The following is a 23,629-nucleotide window of genomic DNA, read 5'->3' as shown; positions in this document are numbered from 1 at the left end:
TTCTATCATGGAACCAAGAACTCCCCTCTTTTGTTTAGAGGATGTATGCGAACAGAACCGTTCGGAGATCGCAGCACTGCAACGGGGCCAGATTGAGACCATGGCTCAGTTCAATGGTACCCAGGAGCGTATTGATTCCGTCGAGACGTCAGTGAAGAACATTGAAAAAATGCTTTGGAATTCCTTGAAGCTGAAGCAGGTTGTTACCGATCGTGGGACTCCCGGCGATTTATCGGAGTACACAGCAGAATCGCGACTTCCGAACTGGCCGAAGGGAATGAAAACAGAGTTACCCATGTTTGATGGTGAAAAGGTAGAGGAGTGGACGTTCCGTGTACGAGAATATTTTGAGCTCTATTTGGTGCCGGAGACATGGAGAGTTCGTATGCTCTCCTTCCACATGACGGGACTAACTTACACTTGGTATCGATGGTGCATCAACAACTCTATCAACCATACTTGGGAGAGTTTTTTGGAAGCACTCTGTGTTCGTTTCGGCCACAGCATTTTCCACGATCCCAAGGTGGCTTTGAAGGAACTCAAGCAGGTGACTACTGTTTTGGCTTACCAACATCAATTCGAGGAACTCTCCAACCAGGTAACAGGGCTAAGTGAAGAGTGGCTGACATCCTTGTTTGTAGCTGGGCTCACAGAGATGCTGAAATGTGAGTTGATGATGGCTAAACCGCGGTCATATGTTGAGGACGTGGCTCTTGCAAAGCTGCATGAGCAGAAGAATCAAGTGGGTGCACTGAATTTGAGACCGCACGGTGGCCGAGCAGTGGCAGGAGTCTCACCATCTCAATTTGACACTACAAGAAACCCTCCTACCCACGTGACATCTCCGGGAAAGGCCAGCAACACGGCCACTGAAGCAACCACCAACCATCGTCGCTTATCGGCGGCCGAGATCAAACAAAGAAGGGATAAAGGGTTGTGTTACTATTGCGATGAGAAATACTCTACGGGCCATAAATGCAAGTCTTCTTACTTGTTGCTCGTTGGTGGTGAGGAGCTAGAGGAGCTAACAAGAGACAGACCAAGTGACTTTCCACTCTCGGACCATGAACCACTCCATTCTTCCCCTGAACTCTCTGATGACGAGGTGGTGGAGATTAGTTTCAATGCTATGGTTGGAGCTTACCACCCAAAGACTATCCGAGTGGCAGGAACGTGTGAAGGGTTGCCGGTTATGGTGCTCGTTGATGGCGGCAGAACACATAACTTCATGAAGGAGTCCACTGCCAAGAGATTGAAGTTACTATTGACTCAGGTGCATCAGCTGAATGTCTATGTGGGCAATGGTGAGTGCATCGGGTGTGCTTCCAAGTGCAATGATGTCCCATTGCGCATGTAAGGGTATGGATTTCATTGGAAAACCTTTATCTTGGATATTAAAGGAGCAGACGTGGTGCTGGGCGCACAATGGTTGATGCAATTGGGTGATGTGACAATGAACTATATGCACTTGACCATGGAATTTAAGGTGGGTGATCTCACGGTTAAGCTGCAGGGTGAGAGGCTATTCCAACCTGGGGCAGTGGGCAATCGGGCTTTGAATAAAATGGTATCGGCTGACGTCATTGCTTCCTTCTTGCACTTGCGAGTCATTGATCCCTCAATTACAAGGCCACAAACTGAACAGGATGAAGCTGTCCAGTTGTTGTTATCTGAATATCAAGAAGTTTTCAAAGAACCAGAAATCTTGCCACCTCCAAGAGAAATTGAGCATCAGATTCACTTACAACCGAGGGCTGACCCAGTCAATGTGCGACCGTATCGCTACCCACATTATCAGAAAGAAGAGATTGAGAGGCTGGTAGAGGAAATGTTGCAGTCCGGGGTAATCCGCGAAAGTCACAGCGCCTTCTCTAGTCATGTGCTACTTGTACGCAAGAAAGATGGCAGTTGGCGGTTTTGTGTTGACTACCGAGCCCTTAATGTCATTACCATTAAAGATAAGTTTCCCATTCCCACTATTGATAAAATTCTTGATGAACTATTTGGTGCTGCTTATTTCTCCAAAATTGACTTGCATTCGGGTTACCACCAGATTCGAGTTCGGGACGAGGACATTCCAAAGACCGCCTTCCATACGCACCTTGGCCATTACGAATTTGTGGTGATGCCTTTTGGTCTTACCAATGCCCCTTCAACATTTCAGGCAACCATAAATAAGGTGTTTCCGCCTTATCTCCAAAATTTTATTGCGGTGTTTTTCGATGATATACTTATTTATAGCAAATCCAAGGAAGAACACATTGCACATTTAAGAACAGCACTGTCAGTCCTACAACAACATCAATTTGTGGCCAAGCTCTCTAAATGTAGATTTTGCCAACAAGAAGTTGAATACCTAGGCCATGTGGTGGGCAAGGAAGGAGTGCAGGTTGACAACTCTAAAATTAAGGCAATTGTTGAATGGCCCAAGCCAGTGAACTTGAAACAGCTGCGGGGCTTTCTCGGCCTCACTGGGTACTATCGGAGGTTTGTCGCAAGATATGCACAACTGGCTGCTCCACTCGCTGAACTTTTCAAACACAATAATTTTCATTGGGTGCAGGCAGTGGAGATTGCATTTGAGGAGTTAAAGTCAGCCCTTACTCGTACTCCGGTATTAGCCTTACCCGATTTCAATCTGCCATTTACAGTCGAAACTGATGCGTCAGCCCAAGGGATTGGTGCAGTGTTGTCCCAACAAGGGCATCCCCTTGCTTATTTTAGTAAGAAACTTAGTAGCAGATTAAAGGTGACATCAGCTTATATCAGGGAATTGTACGCTATTACCCAACTGGTGGCAAAGTGGCGACATTACTTACTAGGGCGCCGTTTCTGTATCAAGATAGATCACCAAGGCTTACGTGAATTAATGTCACAGGTGGTGTTGACCCCTGAGCAGCAATTCTATCTGACCAAGCTTTTGGGATATGATTTTGAGGTCATATATCATTCTGGCAAGACTAATAAGGCTGCTGATGCCTTATCCAGACAGGATGATGGGAATCCAGAGGTGCAATTCCATACATTCCAAACGGTGCAATCCACATTACGGCCCTTGCTCTTGCGCGCCACTGCAGAAGATCAAGAAACCCAATCAATGATAGCACAATATAACCAAGGGTCCCTCAACCCTGAATTCCTACTCCAAGAAGGGTTGCTAACTTACCGGGGCAGAATTTGGGTGCCAAATTTTGAAGGTCTGCACAATCAGTTACTCAAGGAGTTCCATTCTACACCCATGGCAGGACATCAAGGGGAACTCAAGACTTTTAAGGCCCTTGGTAGTGTCTTCTTTTGGCCTAGACTCCGTAGAGACATTCACAAAATGATTCAGGAATGTGAAGTTTGTCAAACCACAAAATATGTGCTTGCAAAGCAAGCTGGCCTCCTCAACCCCTTGCCAGTTCCTAAAGGCCCCTGGATGGAGCTCTCCATGGATTTCATAGTGCAATTGCCAAAATCAGCCGGGTACTTTGCGATAATGGTGGTGGTGGACCGCTTTAGTAAAACAGCTCACTTTGAGCCGCTACGAGCAGGGTTCACTGCTTCTTCAGTGGCCAAAATTTTCATTGCAGCTGTTATTAAACTTCATGGGTTTCCTTCGGTGATTGTCTCAGATAGGGATCCTATTTTCCTCAACAAATTCTGGCGCAACCTGTTCGAACACAGCGGAACACGCTTGCACTATAGCACTGCCTACCACCCACAGAGCGACGGTCAAACAGAAGTGACAAATCGTTCCCTGGAGCAGTACCTTCGAGCATTTACCCATTCTCGGCCACAATTATGGACGTCCTTTTTTCCTTGGGCTGAATTTTGCTACAATGGCTCGTTCCACTCTGCCATCCAAATGACCCCACATGAGGCACTCCACGGCTTTTCTATGAACCTGCCCCCTAGTTACGTTCCTGGCACTTCTCCTGTGGTGGAAGTCGACTCCTTCTTGAGGATCCGTGAAATCCTCAATGATGAATTGGGCTTCTATTTGCACCAGGATCGAAGCCGCATGAAGAAACAGGCTGATAAGCACCGCCGCGATCAAGAATTTCAAGGAGAGTGGGTTTTGTTGAAATTGAAACCCTATCGGCAGATATCCCTCTTCCACAAGGAGCATCCAAAGCTGGGGAGACGATTCTTTGGGCCGTATCGAGTGCAGCGGCGTGTGGGAAAGCTGGCATACCGATTAGAGCTCCCTACCGGCAGCACCATTCACCCCGTCTTCCATGTTTCTATGTTGAAGAAGTTCCGTGGAGAGCCGCCAGCAGAGGTACCCGTTCTGGCGGGTGTACCGCCGCTTTTCAGCCTCTCCCATCTGTGATCATTGCACGCCGCACGGTGATCAAAGAGGGACAACCAGTTGAACAAGTATTAGTAGATTGGGAGGGGACATCGAGGGATGAAACCACTTGGGTGAATAAAGGGGAGTTACAGAGGATGTTTTCTGATCTTGACCTTGAGGACAAGGTCATTGTTGGGGAGGGGATAGTTGATACAGTCACTACTCCAAGCCCATCTCAGCAGCTGAATCCAACAAGGGAAGAAGAAGAGAGTAGTGACACTGGCCCAATTGTTAACAAAAGAGAGCGAAAGATGCCATATTGGGCTAGGAACTATGTAATGGGTAAATGAATGAGAGAGCATGGTAATAATAGACAAAGTTGTTAGGATCTGATAGGGATTTAAGAAAAAGAAAAGGAGAAAGAAAGGTAGGAACAATCTAGACAGTTAATGAGTGGAGTCATTCCTGACTTGAAGAGGGGAGAATGAATTTCTATTATTGTTTTTGGTTCATCAATTCCATTTCCATTGTATTCTAATTCTGTTAATGTTCACCGACTTGGTTGATAATTGTGAAATTGCATTGTGCTCTAACATTTCTTCTCTTATTTATTTACAAGATGTTAATTTGTTTATATGAAAATGTTGAACAGTAGTGTGCTACAACCATTTTTAAGTGTGGTTAAAATAGAAGCATCATTGTCCAGAAGCCATAACTTAAAATTTCAATTTATGAACAACTTAAAAAATTTTGATTCTATAAAATAAGAAAATTAGTAAAGTAATAAAGTTAAGAAAGATTAAAATTTTTTAAATTATAAAAGTTAATAAAATAAAAAAGTCAATTATTCTTAAATTAAAATAGTAAAATATACATTTTATAATAGTTAAAATCTAATACTAATTAATTTTTTAATTTATTACTTTACTAACTTTTCACTATAGAGATAATCTAAATTCTACAAAGAAAAAAAGAGAGATTTTAAGGGGGAAAAAAGGGAAAAAGAAATGGATTTAGATCAAAATGATGAATATCTTTCTAGAGTGCTTAATTAGCGGGATTACTTAACTTTGGTTTAATAACTTCCCGTGTTAGTCACCAAAAAAAATAACTTCCCGTGTTTAATAATGGATTAGTCTTTGCTCTAATAGATTAGAGGATATCGTAAAAAAAATCTTACTAATTAATTAGTTAGCTAAGAGTAACTATGAAAATATATTAATTATTTTACATGCAATAATATTTGAGAGACAATAAAAAATAATTTAAAATTATTTTATTTAATATTTATTAATTATTATTAAAATAATTATATAATTTTAAATATAATAAATATATAATTATAAATATTATATGTATAAAATTATTATAAATATTATATTGTATAAAATAACTTTAGATATTTATCGTTTTACATGATTCATTCCATATTAATGTGGATAACCAAAACCCACGCTAAAAAAGTTTTGAGGATTCATTGCCATCCATCATCATATAAATTAATTAAATAAATTGATAAGGACTATAGAGATAGAGTTCAATAGAGAACTAATTATTTTCAGCTAATATCAGTTAATTTTTTAAATATTTTTAATAATTAATTTTAAATTTTAAATCATATATCATAACTCTAAATTCAAAATTCTTTTAAAAAATTTTAATTTTATAATAAAAAATTAACTAATAATATATTTTTATTAGTATCTTTATAATAACAAGAACAGGTTGTCAAAAGTGTTTAATAGACGAGAATATTATATATATTTATATTCACATCAAACTTTAAGGTTTAATTAGTTAATCTTGGGTACAACAAAAGTAGTAACTAACCACAACATACAATGCCTTTTTCATTTATGGTTTAACCACTCATCTAAACATAGCTAATCAATAAAAAGAATAAATAAATAAATAAAGGTTCATGTATAGATCTATACATATATATAAATCCTATTGTAGCAACCAACATTTTCGCTCCAAAATGTTCATAAATCACATACTTCATTCTCAGCAATATACCTAATGAGAAATTCCAAAGTTTGTCCCATTTCCATGTCCAACGATTTTCATGCAAACTCCAATGATAACTCACTTCAACAAGCACCTAATAATAGCTTGCAATTAGTTGATCATGGAGGGTGGTGTACACGTGGCCATGAATTTTGGCATGCAAGGCGTGCATTCCTCAATAGTTACCATTTGAGCTTGGAACCAAACAACGATAACAACAATAATAAAAATGGTGGCATTAAGGAGAAATTGAAGAAGTCAATGAAGGAAGCTCATGAAGCTACAATTGGAGTTGTTTTTGGAATTTGTAAGAGGAGGAGAGTGGTTGGAGTAAGGGCTTATAGGGTTACTATGAATTTTCCATCTTCTTTTCTTGTTATCATGAGATGTTTCATACCATGGTTGCACAAAAAGGGCAATTATGTAACGAAATATTAGTGATTATATATATATTGTAATGTTTGTTTAGGGATAACATATTTCATGGCTCAACCTCCTAAGTAAATTACTACAATAGAAAATCGCTCCCTAGCAGAGTTGTGAGATTATGGTTTGTCTCAAAGGATTGTGTCTATTATTTTACTATAATTTTTTCAGATTTGTTTACCATCTAAATTTTATTGCTATCTAAATCCAATCAAATAGGTTTAATACCAACAAAAATTACTTTTATTAAAAGAGTGTGTACACATGTCCGAATATAAAAAACCATTTTACTACCATCGCTTCTTCTTTTTCTTCCTCTTTTTTCCGTTTTCGTTATCTTTCTATTTCGTTATTGTCATCACCAACAACACCAATATTTTGTTAACATTTTTATTGGTTTTGATTTTCTCTGGTGTCATTATTAAATAATTTCGGTTTATTTCTTAGTTTATTTGAGGTTCATTTGAATGCAGAAATGAATTTGATGTGTTTTTTTTATTTTTTATTGATGATTGAGTCTTTTTTACTGCTTATTCAAATCTGAACTAATTTCGATTCATTTATGTTAATCGAGGTTCACTAATGCTACTGATAAATATTGACCAAATTTATTATTCCTTAAATAATTTTGGTTCATTTATTAGTTTATTTAAGGTTCATTTGGATCTAGAAATAAATTTGATGTGTTTTGTTGACTATTGAATTTTTTTACTGTTTGTTTAAATTTAAACTAATTTCGGTTCATTTGTGTGTTAATTGACGTTTACTTGATGTTGTTAATAAGTATTTACCAAAATTTTTATTCCTTAAGTAATTTCGGTTCATTTCTTGGTTTAATTGAGGTTTATTTGGATCAAAAAACAAATTCGATTTGTGTTTTGTTGATGATTGAGTCTTTTTGACTGTTTGTTTAAATATGAACTAATTTTGGTTTATTTGTATGTTAATTTAGATTCACTCGTTACTACTAATAAGTATTGACCAAGTTTTTTAGCAAAAAGAAAATAAAATAAAATTATTTATTATCACTTTATTCAATTGCATTAAATTCCATTCAATTCAAAACTGTTGAAGAATGAACCAAAATATTATCAAAACAATACCATTGTGTAATAACAAATGAACCGAAAATTGTGTTCATAAACAACATTGATTTTAACTAAGAAAAATAAAATTATTCAATTATCACTTTATTTAACTAAGAAAAATAAAATTATTCAATTATCACTTTATTTAATTGCATTAGATTCCATTCCATTTCATTCAATTCAAAATTGTTGAAGAATAAACCTAGATAAAATTAAGAACGATATAAACTTTGTCCATTTGATTCGATTCAGAAGAATGATCCAAATTGTTTTTATTCAACTGATTTGAACTTGAATCGTTCATTATTTTGGAACACGCAAAACCTTAACGGTTTTAATTATACCATTCGATTTCAAAAAAATAAATACAAATAAAAAATTTGAAAAGAAAAAAGAATAAAATCAAATAAGAACCCAATGAAATTGAAGAAAAAAAATTTAAAGAGAAAGTGACAATAATAAAATAAAAACACAAAAATAAAAAAAGAAAGATTTATGTTAAAGAAGAATGAAGAAGAGAACATTTATGTTTATTATAAATAGCGCGGTGTGTGAATCTAAATTACTTGATTGGACTTGATTAAAAAAATAAGTTGAATGTAAAACATTATTATAATTTTTTTATTACTTATATTTTGACTAATCTAATTCAAAGAATTGTGATAGTTGGACGTCTTGGTAAGATGTATTAATATAATTTATATAAATCACACTATGTGTATACTATATTAATCAATCATTAAATTAGCCACGCGTGTTAAATATATATTAAAAATATATAAAATAACGTATATAATTACATGCAAATATATAATAATTAATTTAATAGTTAATTTTTTTATGCCCGTATAACATAATTAAATTCATATTGAACTTTGAAGATATAGTAGTACTATTAGTAATCAAGAAGCTGTATATTAATAATGTATCACCAATAATGCAAGCTAAGATGCATAATTTGAAATGTAGCTTAAACTTTAAATGTTGTAACCGGCAACACTATTATATGTGGCCCTATGGCATGTTCAAGGAATTAATGATCATGGTTAGTGTGCAACATTACCTAAATTAATATCTATCTGCGTATTAGAATAATGTGGTACTTGCCAAAATCTGGTTAATGATTTCTTAAATCTCAAAAGTTTTTCTGTTTTTGTTCATCAATGTGTGAACCTACAAAAAGCAAGCAATAGTGGGAAGAGAGAACCTCTAAAAGTAGATAGCCAACTACTTCATAGAAATAGTTACCAAATTAGTTATTATATATTTAAAAATATTTATATATATTATTGCATATGTTTTTTAATATGTATTTTAAATAAATAATAAATTATAGACAATGCTACAAAATTTGTGGGGGTGGGAATTCACCAATAAGGTGCCAAAATATATTTCAATAATTCTTTACTCAATTCAAACGATAAGAAGAATATCCATATGACTGTGCATACATTTATATTTTCTCAATAGAAAAATTGTATATTTCAACTAAAATGGGGAAAAAGCAAGCACAGAAAAGTAATATTGTAAAACATATTTAGAATTTTTCTCAACGGTTAAAGAATGATGGTTGATGAAAAAGAAACTTATACCCATAATTTATGGAGAAATTATAGCAACCTTGTCCTTAATGTTGTATACATCCTTGAAATAAATTTGATGTAAAATTATGGGCCATGCGAGTTCCATTCCCAAGCTTGATGCATTTTATCAGCCATATGTACACATCACTTTGATAGGTGCTCCAGCTTCATGACAGACAGCACATTTAACAGTTTAGCACCTCATAAAAAACAAGGGACCCATAAACAAATCCACATTCCAGAGAGAGAGGATAAATACCTGTATATAATTTAATGTATATCTACTGTATTTTTTTATATAAGATGTATATTTTTCCTTTTTAAAATATTTTTAGAAAATGATAATGCCATTTTTTTATAATGCACATAATTGTTTTTGTATTGTATTTTATATGAATTTGTAAAAATGTCCTTATCAAAATAAGATTAAGATTAAGATTATCATCTCTCTAACTTTTATTATATGTAATTTATAAAATTATTATTAAAAAATAAATTAATAAACACGTTTTATTAATATATTAGTATATATGATACGAATAAAATTTTAGATTCAAATTTTATCACTAATGGTATGTCAAGCATATAGATATTTTTAACATTAATTATAATCATTTCTAAAGTACATACTAAAAGTGTTTCTAAGTCATGTTCTTTAATAGAAAAAAAAAACACACATACACACATACATATTGTTACGATGGGTAACCGAAGATTAATGGGTTGGATGGCATTGGTTGGCCCAAACGTATGAAGGAGGAGGTTTTTAAGCGGATATGCTACTCAGGGCCTCCGTCCGACTTGTGTGTATAAAGGAGTGGGGTAGTACCTGCAAAGACACTCCAATGCCTAAGTCAGCAAGGGTGTGAGCATGTCTAGAGAGTATTGGGACTTAGAGATATCTGAAGGGTGTCAGGGTATTTATAGTAGTGATCCAATAACCACCGTTGGAGTAGTGCCACCTTTTTAGGTGGATAACCGTCTCTTTATATAGGGATTGTTGGGATATGGCTTCTAGAAGTGGATCGAGAGATTTTAGAGGCATTTACTTATTTGAATAATTGTTATTTGCCAGTTATCTCTTGAGCCCGACTTCTTTGGGAAGAAGTTTGTGTTGAGTCAGACCTCTTTTGAAGAGGTCGGTGAATAACGAAAGCCAATCTTTAAATTGGACCTTTTGGCGTATTTGGATCTGGGCCATAGCATTGGGTCAGGATAGGAACACATATATTTTAAATGCATTCAATTTATTTTCTAAGAATATTATACCTATTTTTTTATTTATAATAACGAATAATAATTAAAATTTTAAAAAATAGAAAAGTAGAAAAACAGTTAAGGTTTAGGATATAGATTAAATTTTATTTTAAGAGAAAAAAAATTTTCTTAAGATGTAGTAGAAAGGAAAAATATCTAGAATCATTAGTGGCCACAAGAACTTGCTGAATTAAAGGTTAGAACCTCCATAGCCACACACATGGCAAGGGTGGCACCCCACTTGGACTTGTTTTCTTCCATGATTTTTATTTTCATACGTAAGTATCTGATCAGAATCCTTATCTCCACATTCACACACAACACCTTCACCAACTGCTAGATTCTCCTCCAATCCTTCCTTTTCCACTTGTCCCAATAGCTTTTTTTCCACCATTAGTTACCTCTATTAACACTTTTGTTGCTATAATATGATTTGATTAGGATGAAATTATAGATAGATTGAGACATATTTGGGATAAATTTGTAAAAGAAAAGGGATAAGTATTTCAAGATACTCCCAGAAAAAAGAAGTTAACATCACTAGTTGAGAGTTGTCTTTTGTTATTGGTGGCTCCATAAAAATCCAATCTTTTTTGTTCCGTACACATTGTTGATATTTGGATTATGCCCTTTTGTGGGTAGCATCAGATCAGAGAAGAGAAGGGAAGAAGGGAAGAAAAAAGAGGTAACAAAAACAATGAAAATTCAGTGTGATGTGTGTGAGAAAGTTCCAGCAACAGTGATCTGTTGTGCAGATGAAGCAGCTCTGTGTGCAAAATGTGATGTGGAGGTTCATAGTGCTAACAAGCTTGCAAGCAAACACCAGAGGCTTCTCCTTCAATGTCTCTCTAACAAGCTTCCAAGATGTGATATTTGCCAAGTACCCTCCTCATCTTTCTTTTCTTTTCTTTTATGTCTAAGTATATCCTTTGCTTTTTACCATGTAAAAATGTTCTTATAGAAATTCATGTGATGGATGTTTTGATCAAGTCTAGTTTGGGTTTATTTGGATTTAGAAATGAGAAGCAAATAGGAAATCTAGGTGTTTTGTTTAATAAGCTAACTGTAGAGAGATGAAAACCTTATTCAACATAAGGCCATGCAACATTTTAGTTCACATTCGATCTAAATCTTAGGATTTAATATATTAGATTTGGTGTAGTAGTCTTGAGATTACATTAAGAATCTTTCTAGGTAGATGGTATTTAAGAAAACTTCATCACATCTCAGGGTAAAGACTGCAATTTTGTAACTTAAAATTTGATTCCATATTCCAGACAGCTTATACTGTCTAAAGTCTTTGATATTTCTTTATGCCTATGCAGATCTTGCATTTTTTTTTAAATTAAAAGCAAAGTTTTTGAAAGAAGTTAGTTGATTCTTAAAAACATTGCAACTTTTTCATGTGAGCTTGTTAGAAAATACTATGTGATTTCACATAATTTTATGCCCAACAAACTCAAGGTTAACATGTGAAATTCTTAGTGCTTGTTTGGATTTTGTTCTTGTTTTCTGTTTCTGTTTTCAGTTTTTAGGACTCTAGGAAGAAGTGGTAAAACATGAAACGAAAACAGAAAACACTATCTTGATAAATAGTGTATAGTTTCTGTTGAGTGAGTGGTGAAAATGTTGCTCGACTAAATGGCATAATTAAATGGTTTTTATCCCAAATGAAAAGCTACTTGTTCATCATGCATGATCTTGTTAACTAAAATAAATATTGCTAATTGTGTTCTCTCCGTTCTCCTACTTATAACTACAGGATAAGCCAGCTTTCATATTCTGTGTCGAAGACAGAGCACTCTTCTGTAAGGATTGCGACGAACCAATTCATTTAGCTGGCAGCCTTTCTGCGAACCACCAGAGGTTTCTTGCTACTGGAATTCGGGTGGCTTTGGGTTCTAATGACTGCTCCAAAAGTGATGAGAAAAGCCACTTGGAACCATCTAATCCAGCTGCGCAACAAGTTCCAAGGAAAGTTCCTTCTCAGCAATCGCCTAGCTTCACTCCCCCTAGCTTTTGGGCAGTTGATCAACTATTGGATTTACCAGAGTTTGGATCACCAGAGAAAGTAAGGCAGCTTTATTTTGAAATTCTAGTTGCATTGAAGAGATAGGATGATAAGAGTGATTTTGCTATATATATTAGGACATAACATTTCTTTTCATGTCCTCATAAGTTTACCTCATTTAACTTTTCATCTAGGACAATACCATGCAGTAGCCAATCATCATAATTCATGTTAACTCGAACAAAAAAAAGTTCTTTTAAAAGTCTTCAGTGATTGAAATTTTTTTAAATTTGAGGATTGTACTTAAACAGGGAAGTATAAATGTTTGCTTTATCTATAGTACTAACATGCACTGTCTTCATTCCAATTTGGTTTTTATGTTTTAAAATAAGATCGTCTTTGAAATCTAAAGTTTGAACCATACACCTGCACAACATCTATCTAGCTGAGGGCAATGGTAAGGAAAAACAAAGTCGAATAGCCACTTAATTTTGACATTCCTCCAATGCTATTATTTCATGATACCAATGTTTTTCTTTTTTGGTAATTTACTGTTATTCTTTTCTTATATATTTTCAGAAACAAGCAGACGAATTTGGAGAGTTGGAATGGTTAGCAGATGTTGGTATCTTTGGTGAACAGTTTCCTCAGGAAACATTAGCTGCAGCTGAAGTTCCTCAGCTTCCTGTGTCACACACTAGCACTCTTGCACCATACACTTTTAAAGCCACTAATAAATCTTACATGTCTAGCAAAAAGCCTAGGATCGAAGTCTTAGGTGAAATAGATGATGAGCATTTCACTGTGCCTGATCTAGGCTAAGATAAATAAACCACAACAATGGTCAGTAGTAGTGTTTTCATTAATGTGCAGTGTTAGATTTGATGACGAGTTGTATGTTAGTAACGGTCATACTTCTCTGAGGAAAATAAGAGGAGTTGTGTTATATGTAATCGTCGTCCCTCGCACGCCGAGCGGATTCACTCTTATGGTAGAGGAGAATAAGCTGGCTTGGTGTATAGGAAAAAGTTGAGTACAGAGAACATTTCTCTAGTAAGAACAGAAGTATGTGTTCACATGCTTTGTGGACTATTGGATTTTGATGAAATGCTATAATTTTAGTGTCTTAAAGTTCATAGTAGCATAGAATTGAATTTAATTTTTTTCCTGTTCATTATGATCATTGTCCATACTGTAGAGGTTCTTACCCCCGTACGTGTACCTGTTATGGTGGTTGGTTTGGTTCTGTATGTGTGCATATCGATTTGGTTCTGTTTATATATTTCTGATAGATATAATTACAGTGCATATGATTCAAATTCAGCTTAGACAGGTATGATTGTGGTAGCATTAGGAATTGACTCACTTCAAATATGAATTATGATTAATTCAGATTAGACAGGTATGATTGTGGTAGCATTAGGAATTGACTCGCTTCAAATATGAATTGATTATCCATAATCTTGCACAAGAAAGCACCAATAAAAAAAGATGGTAATTGCTACCTAAGACATTGGATCAATTGTAAACAAGGAAGAACAATATTGTTAGTAGGAGTTTTTCAATTTTTCGGCCCTTTTTTTTCTCTGGCCTTTTAAGGTTACGAGGCTGTTTTTGTGTTGTGGGTCAACGGACTAATCTAAAATTTTTGGAAGAAAGAAAATGTGACCGTTATGCCGAAATGCATTGATAGCTAAACAAGTCGAACAGAAAAGTGACTAAAAGAGATGTAATGGAAAGAGAATCCTTCCTATACAAAAAAAAATTAAAAGACACTACTAGCACTATTATGTACCTGAAGTCTCTATGCTCCATTGATGAGCTTAAGGGCTTCATGCTCTGCAGGAAGAGCTGGAATGGCTCCCTTTTTGATAGTTGTAATTGCCCCACATGCATTTGCAAACTTGATTACTTCCCTTAACCTTGCTTCGTCCTGCAATCCACAAGGAAAACATGTCACAATCTTCAAACATAGTCAATGTCAAGTCTTGTTATTATTATATAGTTAAGGGAGCTAACACTCACTTCAAGAATGGAATGATCGTCGACAATCTTGCATAGTAGAGCGCCAACAAAGGAATCACCAGCGCCAGTTGTATCTACTGTGTCAACACGAAAACCATCCACTTGTCCATGGAATTTCTGGTTTCAAATGGAACATACATTATCATTCCACTAAATTCTAAATTTTAAACCGTGGATGTGGATGCTATAATTACCTTGGTGTAGTATCTGGAACCATGTTCACCAAGGGTGACAAGGAGAAGCTTCAAGTTGGGGTGCCAGAGGGAGAGAGCAGAAGCATAGTCGATCTTGTCGCTGCCGGTAAGGAACTCCAGCTCATTGTCACTCACCTTGATGACGTCAGCCTTCTCCCATATGCTCAGTATCTGCTTCCGTGCCTCCTCCGCGGACGGCCACAGCGGCAGCCGCAGGTTAGGGTCGTAGGAGAGCAGGCACCCTGCCTCCTTTGCCACTTCCATCGCCTTCACGTGTGCCGATCTGCATGGCTCCACTATCAAGCTTATCGATCCGTAGTGAAACACTTTCGCCTACAAGAAAAATCAATTAATCCTGAAATAATTTGACTAAATTTCGATTTTTTTAAAATATTATAAGATAATAATTTAGTTAAGAAAACAGAAGTGCCTGGGAGAGCAGTGCATGGTGCGCACGAGAAAGACAATAAGCAAAAGTCAAAATTACATGACTACAGCAACACTTTCAAGTTCCAACCTCATCGTAGCACGTGACGAACACGTGAACTTTTGATTCAAAGAAATAGTAGATCCATCATCCATGCGGTAGAGAGTGTCTCCCAACCCGAATGTAATTTTCTCAGAGCCATCATCAGCGTTCTATGGAATAGCAATAGCTCACAACAGCTAAACAGAGAAAAAACCACGTGATCCACCTCACGTGATATTTTTTCTGAAAGGTATCAGTTTCAGTGTTGAATGAAAAGCAAGAGAGAGCAAAGATCGAAGAAGAGGAGAAATTGAAGAGAGAGAGAGAGAAGCTTTCTGTTTTGATTTTGGTAAAGTGGAACTTGGGTTCTAATTACAACAACTCAACTAACACACATACAGCTAGCTATATAAGCTGAGCCTAATGACAGCTTGCACTTGCAACTAATTCTGCTGAGTCAGCTTGGCTTAACTAACTTAGCAACTGATTCAGTTTCAGCTCAATCACTACTCTATCATGCACCCTGCTATCTGTTTTCATTGTGTTGCTCAACACTTGCTCTGCCATACACTCTGCTGCTGAGGTCTTTTGGTTTGCTGCCATTCTGCAAAACTCCTTTATCACTAGGCATGGCTGGCTCATGGACTGTTCCTGCTGCCCCTTCAACACTACACAACAAATTTTGCTCAACATTCAGCCTTGCTCTAGCAGTTTCAAACATTCCAGAGGCAATTGCCTTTGTTAGAATGTCTGCCAACTGAACAGACCCTGGAATATGGCTAACATGTACTACTTTCTTCGTTACATAGTCCCTCACAAAGTGAAGATCAGTTTCAAAGTGTTTAGACTTTGAATGCAGGATGGGGTTGGCTGCTAAAAGTACAGCACTCAGGTTATCGCAGTATATGGTGGGAGTAGAAGCTGTGGCCCATAGCTCACTCAGCTGTGGCCCTTAGCTCACTCAGCAGGCTCATACAGAACTTATCTCCTCAGTATAAGTTCTGCAACCAGATCCGCCATAGCTCTGTATTCAGCCTCTGTGCTTGACTTGGCCACCACAGATTGCTTCTTAGAGGACCAGGATACCAGGTTTCTTCCTAAGAAGACACACATACCACCAGTCGATTTCCTATCATCAGGGTCTCCTCCCCAGTCCGAATCACAGTAGGCTGTGATGTTCAACACGTCATTCTTACGGAGATGTAGCCCATATTTGATTGTTCCACTTGCATACCTGAGGATTCTTTTAACCAGTTTCCAATGCGATTCCAACGGGTCTTGCATGAACTGTGAGAGTTTGCTTACAGCATAGGCGAGCTCTGGTCTTGTAACGGTCAGATATTGAAAACTTCCTACCACTGAACGATAAAGTGCTGGCTCATCAAACCTGTCACCACCAAACTGAGATATTTTCAGTGATGATGGGAGAGGTGTTTTACAAGGCTTGCAGTTTGTCATACCTGCCTTTTCTAGTAAATCATTAACGTATTTTTCTTGGCTGAGTAGTAATCCACCACCCTTAGTCTTGCTAACCTGAATGCCTAAAAAATAATGAAGATCCCCCATATCCTTGAGTGCAAACTTGCAATTCAACTGGTTCACTACAGCCGTTATAGCACTTGTTGAGCTTCCAGTGATGATCACATCATCTACATACACAAGCACAAAGGTGGTAGCATTGGTATCAAATTTTGTGAAGACTGAAACATCAGAGGTTGTGGCAGTGAATCCAAGCTGATGCAGAGCTGTAGACAGCTTATGATACCAGGCCCTCGGAGCCTGTTTCAGGCCATACAACGCCTTGGTAAGTTTGCATACCAGCTTCCCATCACCCTGCACATAGCCCTGTGGCTGTCGCATATACACATCTTCAAGTAACTCTCCATGCAAAAATGCATTGTTGACATCCAATTGTCTAATTGACCAATTGTTTGCCAAGGCAAGTGTCAAGACTACCCTGATTGAAGTTGCTTTGACTACCGGACTATAGGTCTCTGTGAAATCAAACCCAGGCCTTTGAGAGAAGCCTTGAGCGACCAGCCTGGCCTTGTACTTCTGTAGTGTGCCATCAGAGTTGTACTTAACTCTAAAGACCCACTTGCTGCCAATAGCTTCTCGGTTCTCTGGTAAAGGTACAAGCTGCCATGTCTTGTTCTTAAGCAGGGCTTGATACTCATTGTCCATGGCTTCTTTCCATTTCGGATCAACCATTGCCTCTCGCACTGACCGTGGCTCTACTGCAGCATGATAAACCTTTGGTCGAAGACTGCCAGTTTTGCTTCGGGTGATCATAGGGTGTATGTTTTGAGTACTAGGCACAAGTTCACAACTTGGAAGAACAGTTTCTAGATCTGAGATTGGGACTGGGATAGGTGTGGCTGAGGGCGCTCTCTGAGGGATGAGGAGTGAAGATGCAGTGGGAGGAATTGAGGCTGGGGATGAAGCTGAAGGTGAGTGGCAGGTGACAGAAGCTTGAGAGCAGGGTTGAGAAGAGTGTTGAAAGGCTTCTGAGTGACTTGTGACATGTGATGGAGGCAGGGGTCTTGGTGAGGAGTGAGTGGTTTGAGTTTGTGGAGGTAAGTGAGGGCTGGGAATCAATGGAATGGCTGGCATTGGTGTAATTGTCTCAGACTTGTTCTGCTCATCAGTGTCATTCACGAGGTGTTTTCCAGTTTTGAAGGGAAACTGCACTTCATTGAACACCACATTTCGTGTGATCACCACTTTTCCTTCTGGTGTAAGGCATTTGTACCCTTTGTGAGCAGTACCATACCCCAAGAACACACAGGGTGCTGATCAAAATTCAAGCTTGTGACGATTGAACGGTCGCAAGTGAGGGAAGCAGAGGCAGCCAAATACCCGTAGACAGCTGTAGTCTGGTTTCTTACCAAGAAGCTTCTCTGTTGGAGATATGTTTCCTAAGGTTGGTGTTGGTAGAACATTGATGAGTTGAGCTGCAGTGAGAAAAGCATCACCCCAGTATTTCATTGGCACTCCAGAACAGGCCATGAGTGTCATTCCCATCTCTACTACATGCCTGTGTTTGCGCTCTGCAGTTCCATTTTGTTGATGGATGTGAGGGCATGAAAATCTGTGTCTGATTCCTTGTGATTGAAGCTCCTTTGATAAGCTAACATACTCAGCAACATTGTCAGATTGAAACAATTTAATTTTTGTGCCAAATTGTAATTCAACCATCTTTTAGAAATTAAAGAAAACTTATTTGAGTTGTGACCGTGCTCTAATTAGATAAAGCCAAGTGAATTTAGAAAAGGCATCGATAAAATTGACAAAATAGAAATTTCCATTCAAATCTGGCATAGGAGCAGGGCCCCATATGTCTGAATACACCAATTCTAAAGGAGATTGATACACTGTACTTGAACTTGGAAATGGTAATCGGTGTGACTTGCCTATGCTACAGGCTGTACAAGGCTCTTTATTCTCAACAAATGACAAATTGCAATTTTTCAAGACTGTACTAACTACTTTGTTTGCTGCATGCCCCAACCTTGCATGCCACAAGAGAAATTGCTCAGTTGTGGACATGGTGGAGTTGTAAGCAGCTGGACTTATTGAAGGAAAGAACTTGACAAATTTATACATTCCTTTATCAACTTCACCCTGTAGAATCAACTCTTTGGTTTCCTGTGATTTGACACAACAACCATGAGCATCAAACTCAAAAAGCACATTGTTATCACAGCAGAATTGATACACACTCAAAAGATTTTTGGTTATTTCAGGCACATGTAACAATTTTTGCAACAAGAACTTTCTAGAACTCAAATCAGTTTTAAAAATGGAATTTCCAATAGAGGTGATTTGCAAACCTGTTCCGTTTCCCACAATTACTTGTTCTGATCCTTCATAGCCTTTACTGCTCATCACATTTTGAGGGTCTGGTGTCATATGGTGTGTTGCACCACTGTCCGGATACCAATTTTGATCATAGCTGGTGGATGGTGTTTCTAGAGCACTCAAGTGAGCTTGTGGCTGTGGCCTGACTTCTGTACGCTCATAACCCTCTCTTGAACTCTGGCTTTCATTCCCATAGGACGAATCATACCTGAACCAGCATCTGCGAGCTGTATGTCCAACCTTATCACATAGTTGACAAACTGGTCTGTTACCTCCACCATCATATCGTCTGTCATTTTGGCCACCACTGGCAAATCTTCTATCATTATCATAGAATCCTCCATCAGACCTTCCATAAGTTCTTCTTTCATTGCCAGAAAAATTGCCTCTCATCGTCCTTCCACCTTGTCCTCTAAAATCACCTCTGAGATGCCCTCGACCTCCATAATTGTTTGAGTATTGAGCTACATTTGCTTGGATTGACAGATCTGTCCTCCGGAATCTTTCTATCATACTTTCATGTGCAAGAAGCAAAGACTCTAGCTCTCCTACAGAAACCCTAGATGATCTTGAGACTACAGCTGTAATCAACGGTCCATATTCCTCTGTTAAGCCATTGAGTATGGCACTAACATGATCACTTTCCCTTACTGGTTCTCCAACTGAGGCTAATGTATCTATTGTTTCTTTAATTTCTAACACATAGCTACTGGCAGAACTTCCAATTTTAATGCTACTCAATTTGTTCTTTAATTGCAGAATTCTTGCTCGAATTTGTGATGCAAAATGATCCTCTAACCTGCTCCATACCTGGTATGTGTACAAGCAGCCAACCATACGAGTAGTGAAGGGTTTTGTCATCGACGCCAACAGCCAGGACTTGAGCAGAGCATCTTGTCGCTTCCATCTTGCAAATTCTGGATTCTTCTCTCTTGAAGCTGTGAACTGAGTTGGAATACCTTCTCCTGTGATGTGAGCTAACAGATCATGACCTTCGATTGTCGATTCCACTTGATCTTTCCATTGGAGAAAGTTGTCGTCATCAAGCTTCATCGAGATCGGTGAGGACGTGAAATTAGGTTGACGCTGAACCTGAGCTTCAGCCGTTTCTGTGTTTATCTCCATGGTGATTGAATAATCCGAGCTCTGATACCATGAAAGGTATCAGTTTCAGTGTTGAATGAAAAGCAAGAGAGAGCAAAAATCGAAGAAGAGGAGAAATTGAAGAGAGAGAGAGAGAGAAGCTTTCTGTTTTGATTTTGGTAAAGTGAAACTTGGGTTCTAATTACAACAACTCAACTAACACACATACAGCTAGCTATATAAGCTGAGCCTAATGACAGCTTGCACTTGCAACTAATTCTGCTGAGTCAGCTTGGCTTAACTAACTTAGCAACTGATTCTAACTTAGCAACTGATTCAGTTTCAGCTCAATCACTACTCTATCATTTTCAACTTCCAATTTTAAGAAAAATGAATCTATCGAAAGGCTAGCGAAAAACATTGAGCGTATCATAGATGATAAATCTACCATGGACCCCACTGTATCCGACTCAGCAATATCCATTTACACTGTAGCTTCGGGATTTTCACGGAAAATGAAAAGAAAATGTAAACTTTCCCGAGAAAGTTGAGAGAGAGAGATTGGCATACAGATCTGATGAGATCGAGATTGAGATCTTCGGGCTTGAGGAGCATATCGGCGCTGGGATTCCGATAGAACATGAACTCACGCTCGCCGTCGGAGCGTAGTGTCACGAAGGCGAGTGCAGTGCGTGCGCCTTCATCGAAGGCGATGCCGTCTGCGACGACGTTGTTTTCCTTGAGGATTCCGGCGAGCATGTGGCCAAACTCATCATCGCCGAGCTTGCCGACGAAGGCGGACTTGCCGCCGAGGCGAGAGACGGCGATGGCGACATTGGCAGGAGCGCCGCCGGGTGCCTTGAGGAAGCCTGGGGCTCCGGCGAGGGAGACGCCAGAAACGGTGGGGACGAAGTCGATGAACATCTCGCCGAAGCTTACGATGAGACCGGAACCGGTGGCTGAGACGGCGGTGGTGGAAGCCATGGAGGGTATAGTGTGTGGAAAGTTGTGAAGTGTGGACTGTGGAGTGAAGAAAGTGAAAAGATTATTATTAGAAGGAAATTCAGGAGTGAAGTTGACTACGGAAGATATTAGATAAAAATTTAAGAGCAATGCTAGGAGGCCAGCAATTTTTGTGATTGTTAACCATCAACTAGCTATCAATGATAATTTGATGGTGTGAAATTGATGTAAGATTTCATCTAATGGCTCACCTTCCTCTGCTGGTTATATGCTGGCCAAAATTCAATAAAACTGCTCGCCCCTAGACTTTTCCAAAATTTAATTATTAAATTTAAGTAAAATTACTGTACTTAAGTTATTATTATTATTATTATTATTATTATTATTATTATTATTATTATTATTTAATTTTACTTGTATATATACACATTATATAGTGGAGAATGAGGATGAGGATTAGAATAAAAAACATGAGTAATTAGTAAAGATTAGAGGATCATTAATTTACTACTTTTTCACTTATTTAGTGATAAGTCAAAGTTTTTTTTTTTCCGAATTTGGCAAGACATTATTTTTGTTTTGTTTTTTTATATATTTTTTTTAAAAAAATATAAGGAGATAATGAATTTAATAAATAATGCAGTTATGCATCACGTATCCTCTTTTCTTCACTTGTGATTTTCGTAATTTTTGTAGAAATAGTATATTTTTATTTTATTTAATTAATTTTAAAATTTATTATTTATTGTATTTATGAAAGTTATTGTTTACTTAGTAAAATCGTTTTTGTTTTTTTGTTTTATTTTGTGTAGGCGTTTAGGTAGAACTAAACTATATTAAAAATTATATATTGAAAATTATATTTAATCTAAAAACTTTAAGTTTTCGGAAAGGGAGAAAAAAAAATTAGGGTTAGTGGGAGTACGTACTCCGTACTCTGTACAATTTTGAAAATCGAAGATGAGCGGTGGAGTGAGCGGGGAAGAGACTTTGAGGGTGAAACACGGTGAGGCAGCCGATAATGTCGGCGGAAGAGACAAGGGGGAGAACGGGGGAGGGATTGCATCAGGAGAAAAGGAGGATCATATTTTGGGAGGGGTTTCTAAGCCTTTGAAGGTTTCTTTCAGGGACAAAGTTGTGGGTTCCAAGATTGCTAAAGCTTTTTCACTTGTTGAAACTTTATCGGGAGATAACATTGCGATAGTTTCTGGGAAGCAAGGAGATCTCTTACCACCGAGTGTCACATTTACCCAAGAAGCTAAGAATTGCTTGGCAGAACCTTATAAGGATGCTATAGTGATTAAGGTGCTAGGTAAACATTATAGCTACACTGCATTGTCTCATAAACTCCGAACGGTATGGAGGATTAAGGGAGGTTTTGATTTATTGGACGTGGGATTTGACTACTTTCTTGTGAAGTTTGATGTGGCTGAGGAGCGAGAAAAGATTCTCTTAGGAGGTCCATGGATGATCGAGGGAAATTATGTGGCTGTGAAGCCTTGGGACCAAGAGTTTAGATCAAGTGAAAACTGTTTTGGAGCAACTTTAGTGTGGATTAGAATTTCTGGATTACCAATTTGGTGCTACCAAGAAGATGCAATGCTCCGTGTTGCGGCTGCAGTTGGCATTCCCGTCAAGGTTGATTTGGCAACAAAATTAGCTGAAAGAGGACGATATGCTCGAGCCTGTGTTCAGATAGATTTAGGATTGCCAGTGACTAAGAAGATTCTTGTTGAAGGTGTTGAATATGAGGTTGAATATGAAAGTCTTCACCTTATTTGTGGCTCCTGTCTCAAGTTTGGTCATGATATGATGGTGTGCAAGACTGACAGCAATGCGGGAGGAGGAACTAATGCCAAGGTGGTCAGCGATGTAGCAAAGCAGCCAGAAAACTCAAATTCAAAAAATCCAGTGCATGTGGAAAAGGCAAGTTTTCATTTTGGCAAGAATCTTGGAGATGAGACTGTAAATGTTACTGTCCCGAATTTGGTGGAGAGTGATTTGCATGCTGTTCATGTAGACCATGCACAACATGAGGATTTGGAAGGCTGGACTCAAGTGATTAGGAAAGGAAAGTATAAAATGGGTCAAAAGCCTTCTCCTAGTACCCATCAAGTCCAACCAAAAGCAAAGAAGACTCCTAACAAGGCTACCAGTACTTGGACAAGGCCTAACCACCAACGTACAACACATGCTACTGGATCCAAAGTAAAATTAAGCAGGGGCATCAATATTGGAAAACCGGTTAGTGTGGCTTCTTCGGAGACCCGGCACAATGTTCATCATCAGCAGCAAGGTGAGACAACAAATGGCACTGTGAGAAAGCGTCCTCGCCCAAACTCTTTGCAGAATTCACCAGTAGATAAGGATGGAGCATCGA

At 37.8% G+C, this 23,629-nt stretch overlaps 2 protein-coding genes across 4 annotated transcripts; one reads left to right on the top strand and one right to left on the bottom strand.

Moving 5' to 3' along the window:
* Positions 1 to 9,306: 9,306 nt before the first annotated feature.
* LOC107477135 (probable fructokinase-4) lies at positions 9,307 to 21,270 on the bottom strand. 3 transcript variants are annotated; one of them, XM_052259118.1, is made up of 5 exons: positions 20,857 to 21,270; positions 14,874 to 15,206; positions 14,680 to 14,796; positions 14,450 to 14,587; positions 9,307 to 9,551 (listed from the first exon to the last, which is right to left on the bottom strand). In XM_052259118.1, exons 1-4 carry the CDS (start codon positions 21,268 to 21,270, stop codon positions 14,459 to 14,461), a joined length of 993 nt encoding a protein of 330 aa, XP_052115078.1. In that variant the 3' UTR covers positions 9,307 to 9,551; positions 14,450 to 14,458. The 3 variants fall into 3 exon arrangements, with proteins under 3 accessions (XP_052115078.1, XP_052115079.1, XP_015952581.1); XM_052259119.1 differs by lacking the exon at positions 9,307 to 9,551 and adding an exon at positions 13,914 to 14,293; XM_016097095.3 differs by lacking the exon at positions 9,307 to 9,551 and having other exon boundaries at positions 13,914 to 14,587.
* On the top strand, positions 10,941 to 13,785 carry LOC107476763 (B-box zinc finger protein 24). Its single transcript, XM_016096642.3, has 3 exons — positions 10,941 to 11,523; positions 12,406 to 12,714; positions 13,234 to 13,785. The coding sequence occupies exons 1-3, from the start codon at positions 11,341 to 11,343 to the stop codon at positions 13,474 to 13,476; spliced, it is 735 nt and encodes a 244-aa protein (XP_015952128.1). The 5' UTR covers positions 10,941 to 11,340; the 3' UTR covers positions 13,477 to 13,785.
* Positions 21,271 to 23,629: the final 2,359 nt, after the last annotated feature.

Source organism: Arachis duranensis, chromosome 3 (assembly GCF_000817695.3).
Source record: "Arachis duranensis cultivar V14167 chromosome 3, aradu.V14167.gnm2.J7QH, whole genome shotgun sequence".
Classification (NCBI taxonomy): domain Eukaryota; kingdom Viridiplantae; phylum Streptophyta; class Magnoliopsida; order Fabales; family Fabaceae; genus Arachis; species Arachis duranensis.
Note: the sequence above shows the minus strand (reverse complement) of the source record. Positions and strands in the feature narration are given on the sequence as shown.

What these genes read in the sequence shown, in the direction of transcription:
- LOC107476763 (XM_016096642.3), top strand. Translation starts at nt 11,341, where the DNA reads ATGAAAATTCAGTGTGATGTGTGTGAGAAAGTTCCAGCAACAGTGATC. An exon ending in CAAGATGTGATATTTGCCAA is followed by an intron (nt 11,524 to 12,405) that starts GTACCCTCCTCA and finishes TTATAACTACAG; the next exon opens with GATAAGCCAGCTTTCATATT. An exon ending in AGTTTGGATCACCAGAGAAA is followed by an intron (nt 12,715 to 13,233) that starts GTAAGGCAGCTT and finishes ATATATTTTCAG; the next exon opens with AAACAAGCAGACGAATTTGG.
- LOC107477135 (XM_052259118.1), bottom strand. Translation starts at nt 21,270, where the DNA reads ATGGCTTCCACCACCGCCGTCTCAGCCACCGGTTCCGGTCTCATCGTA. An exon ending in GTTCCAGATACTACACCAAG is followed by an intron (nt 14,797 to 14,873) that starts GTAATTATAGCA and finishes ATTTGAAACCAG; the next exon opens with AAATTCCATGGACAAGTGGA. An exon ending in ACGATCATTCCATTCTTGAA is followed by an intron (nt 14,588 to 14,679) that starts GTGAGTGTTAGC and finishes TGTGGATTGCAG; the next exon opens with GACGAAGCAAGGTTAAGGGA.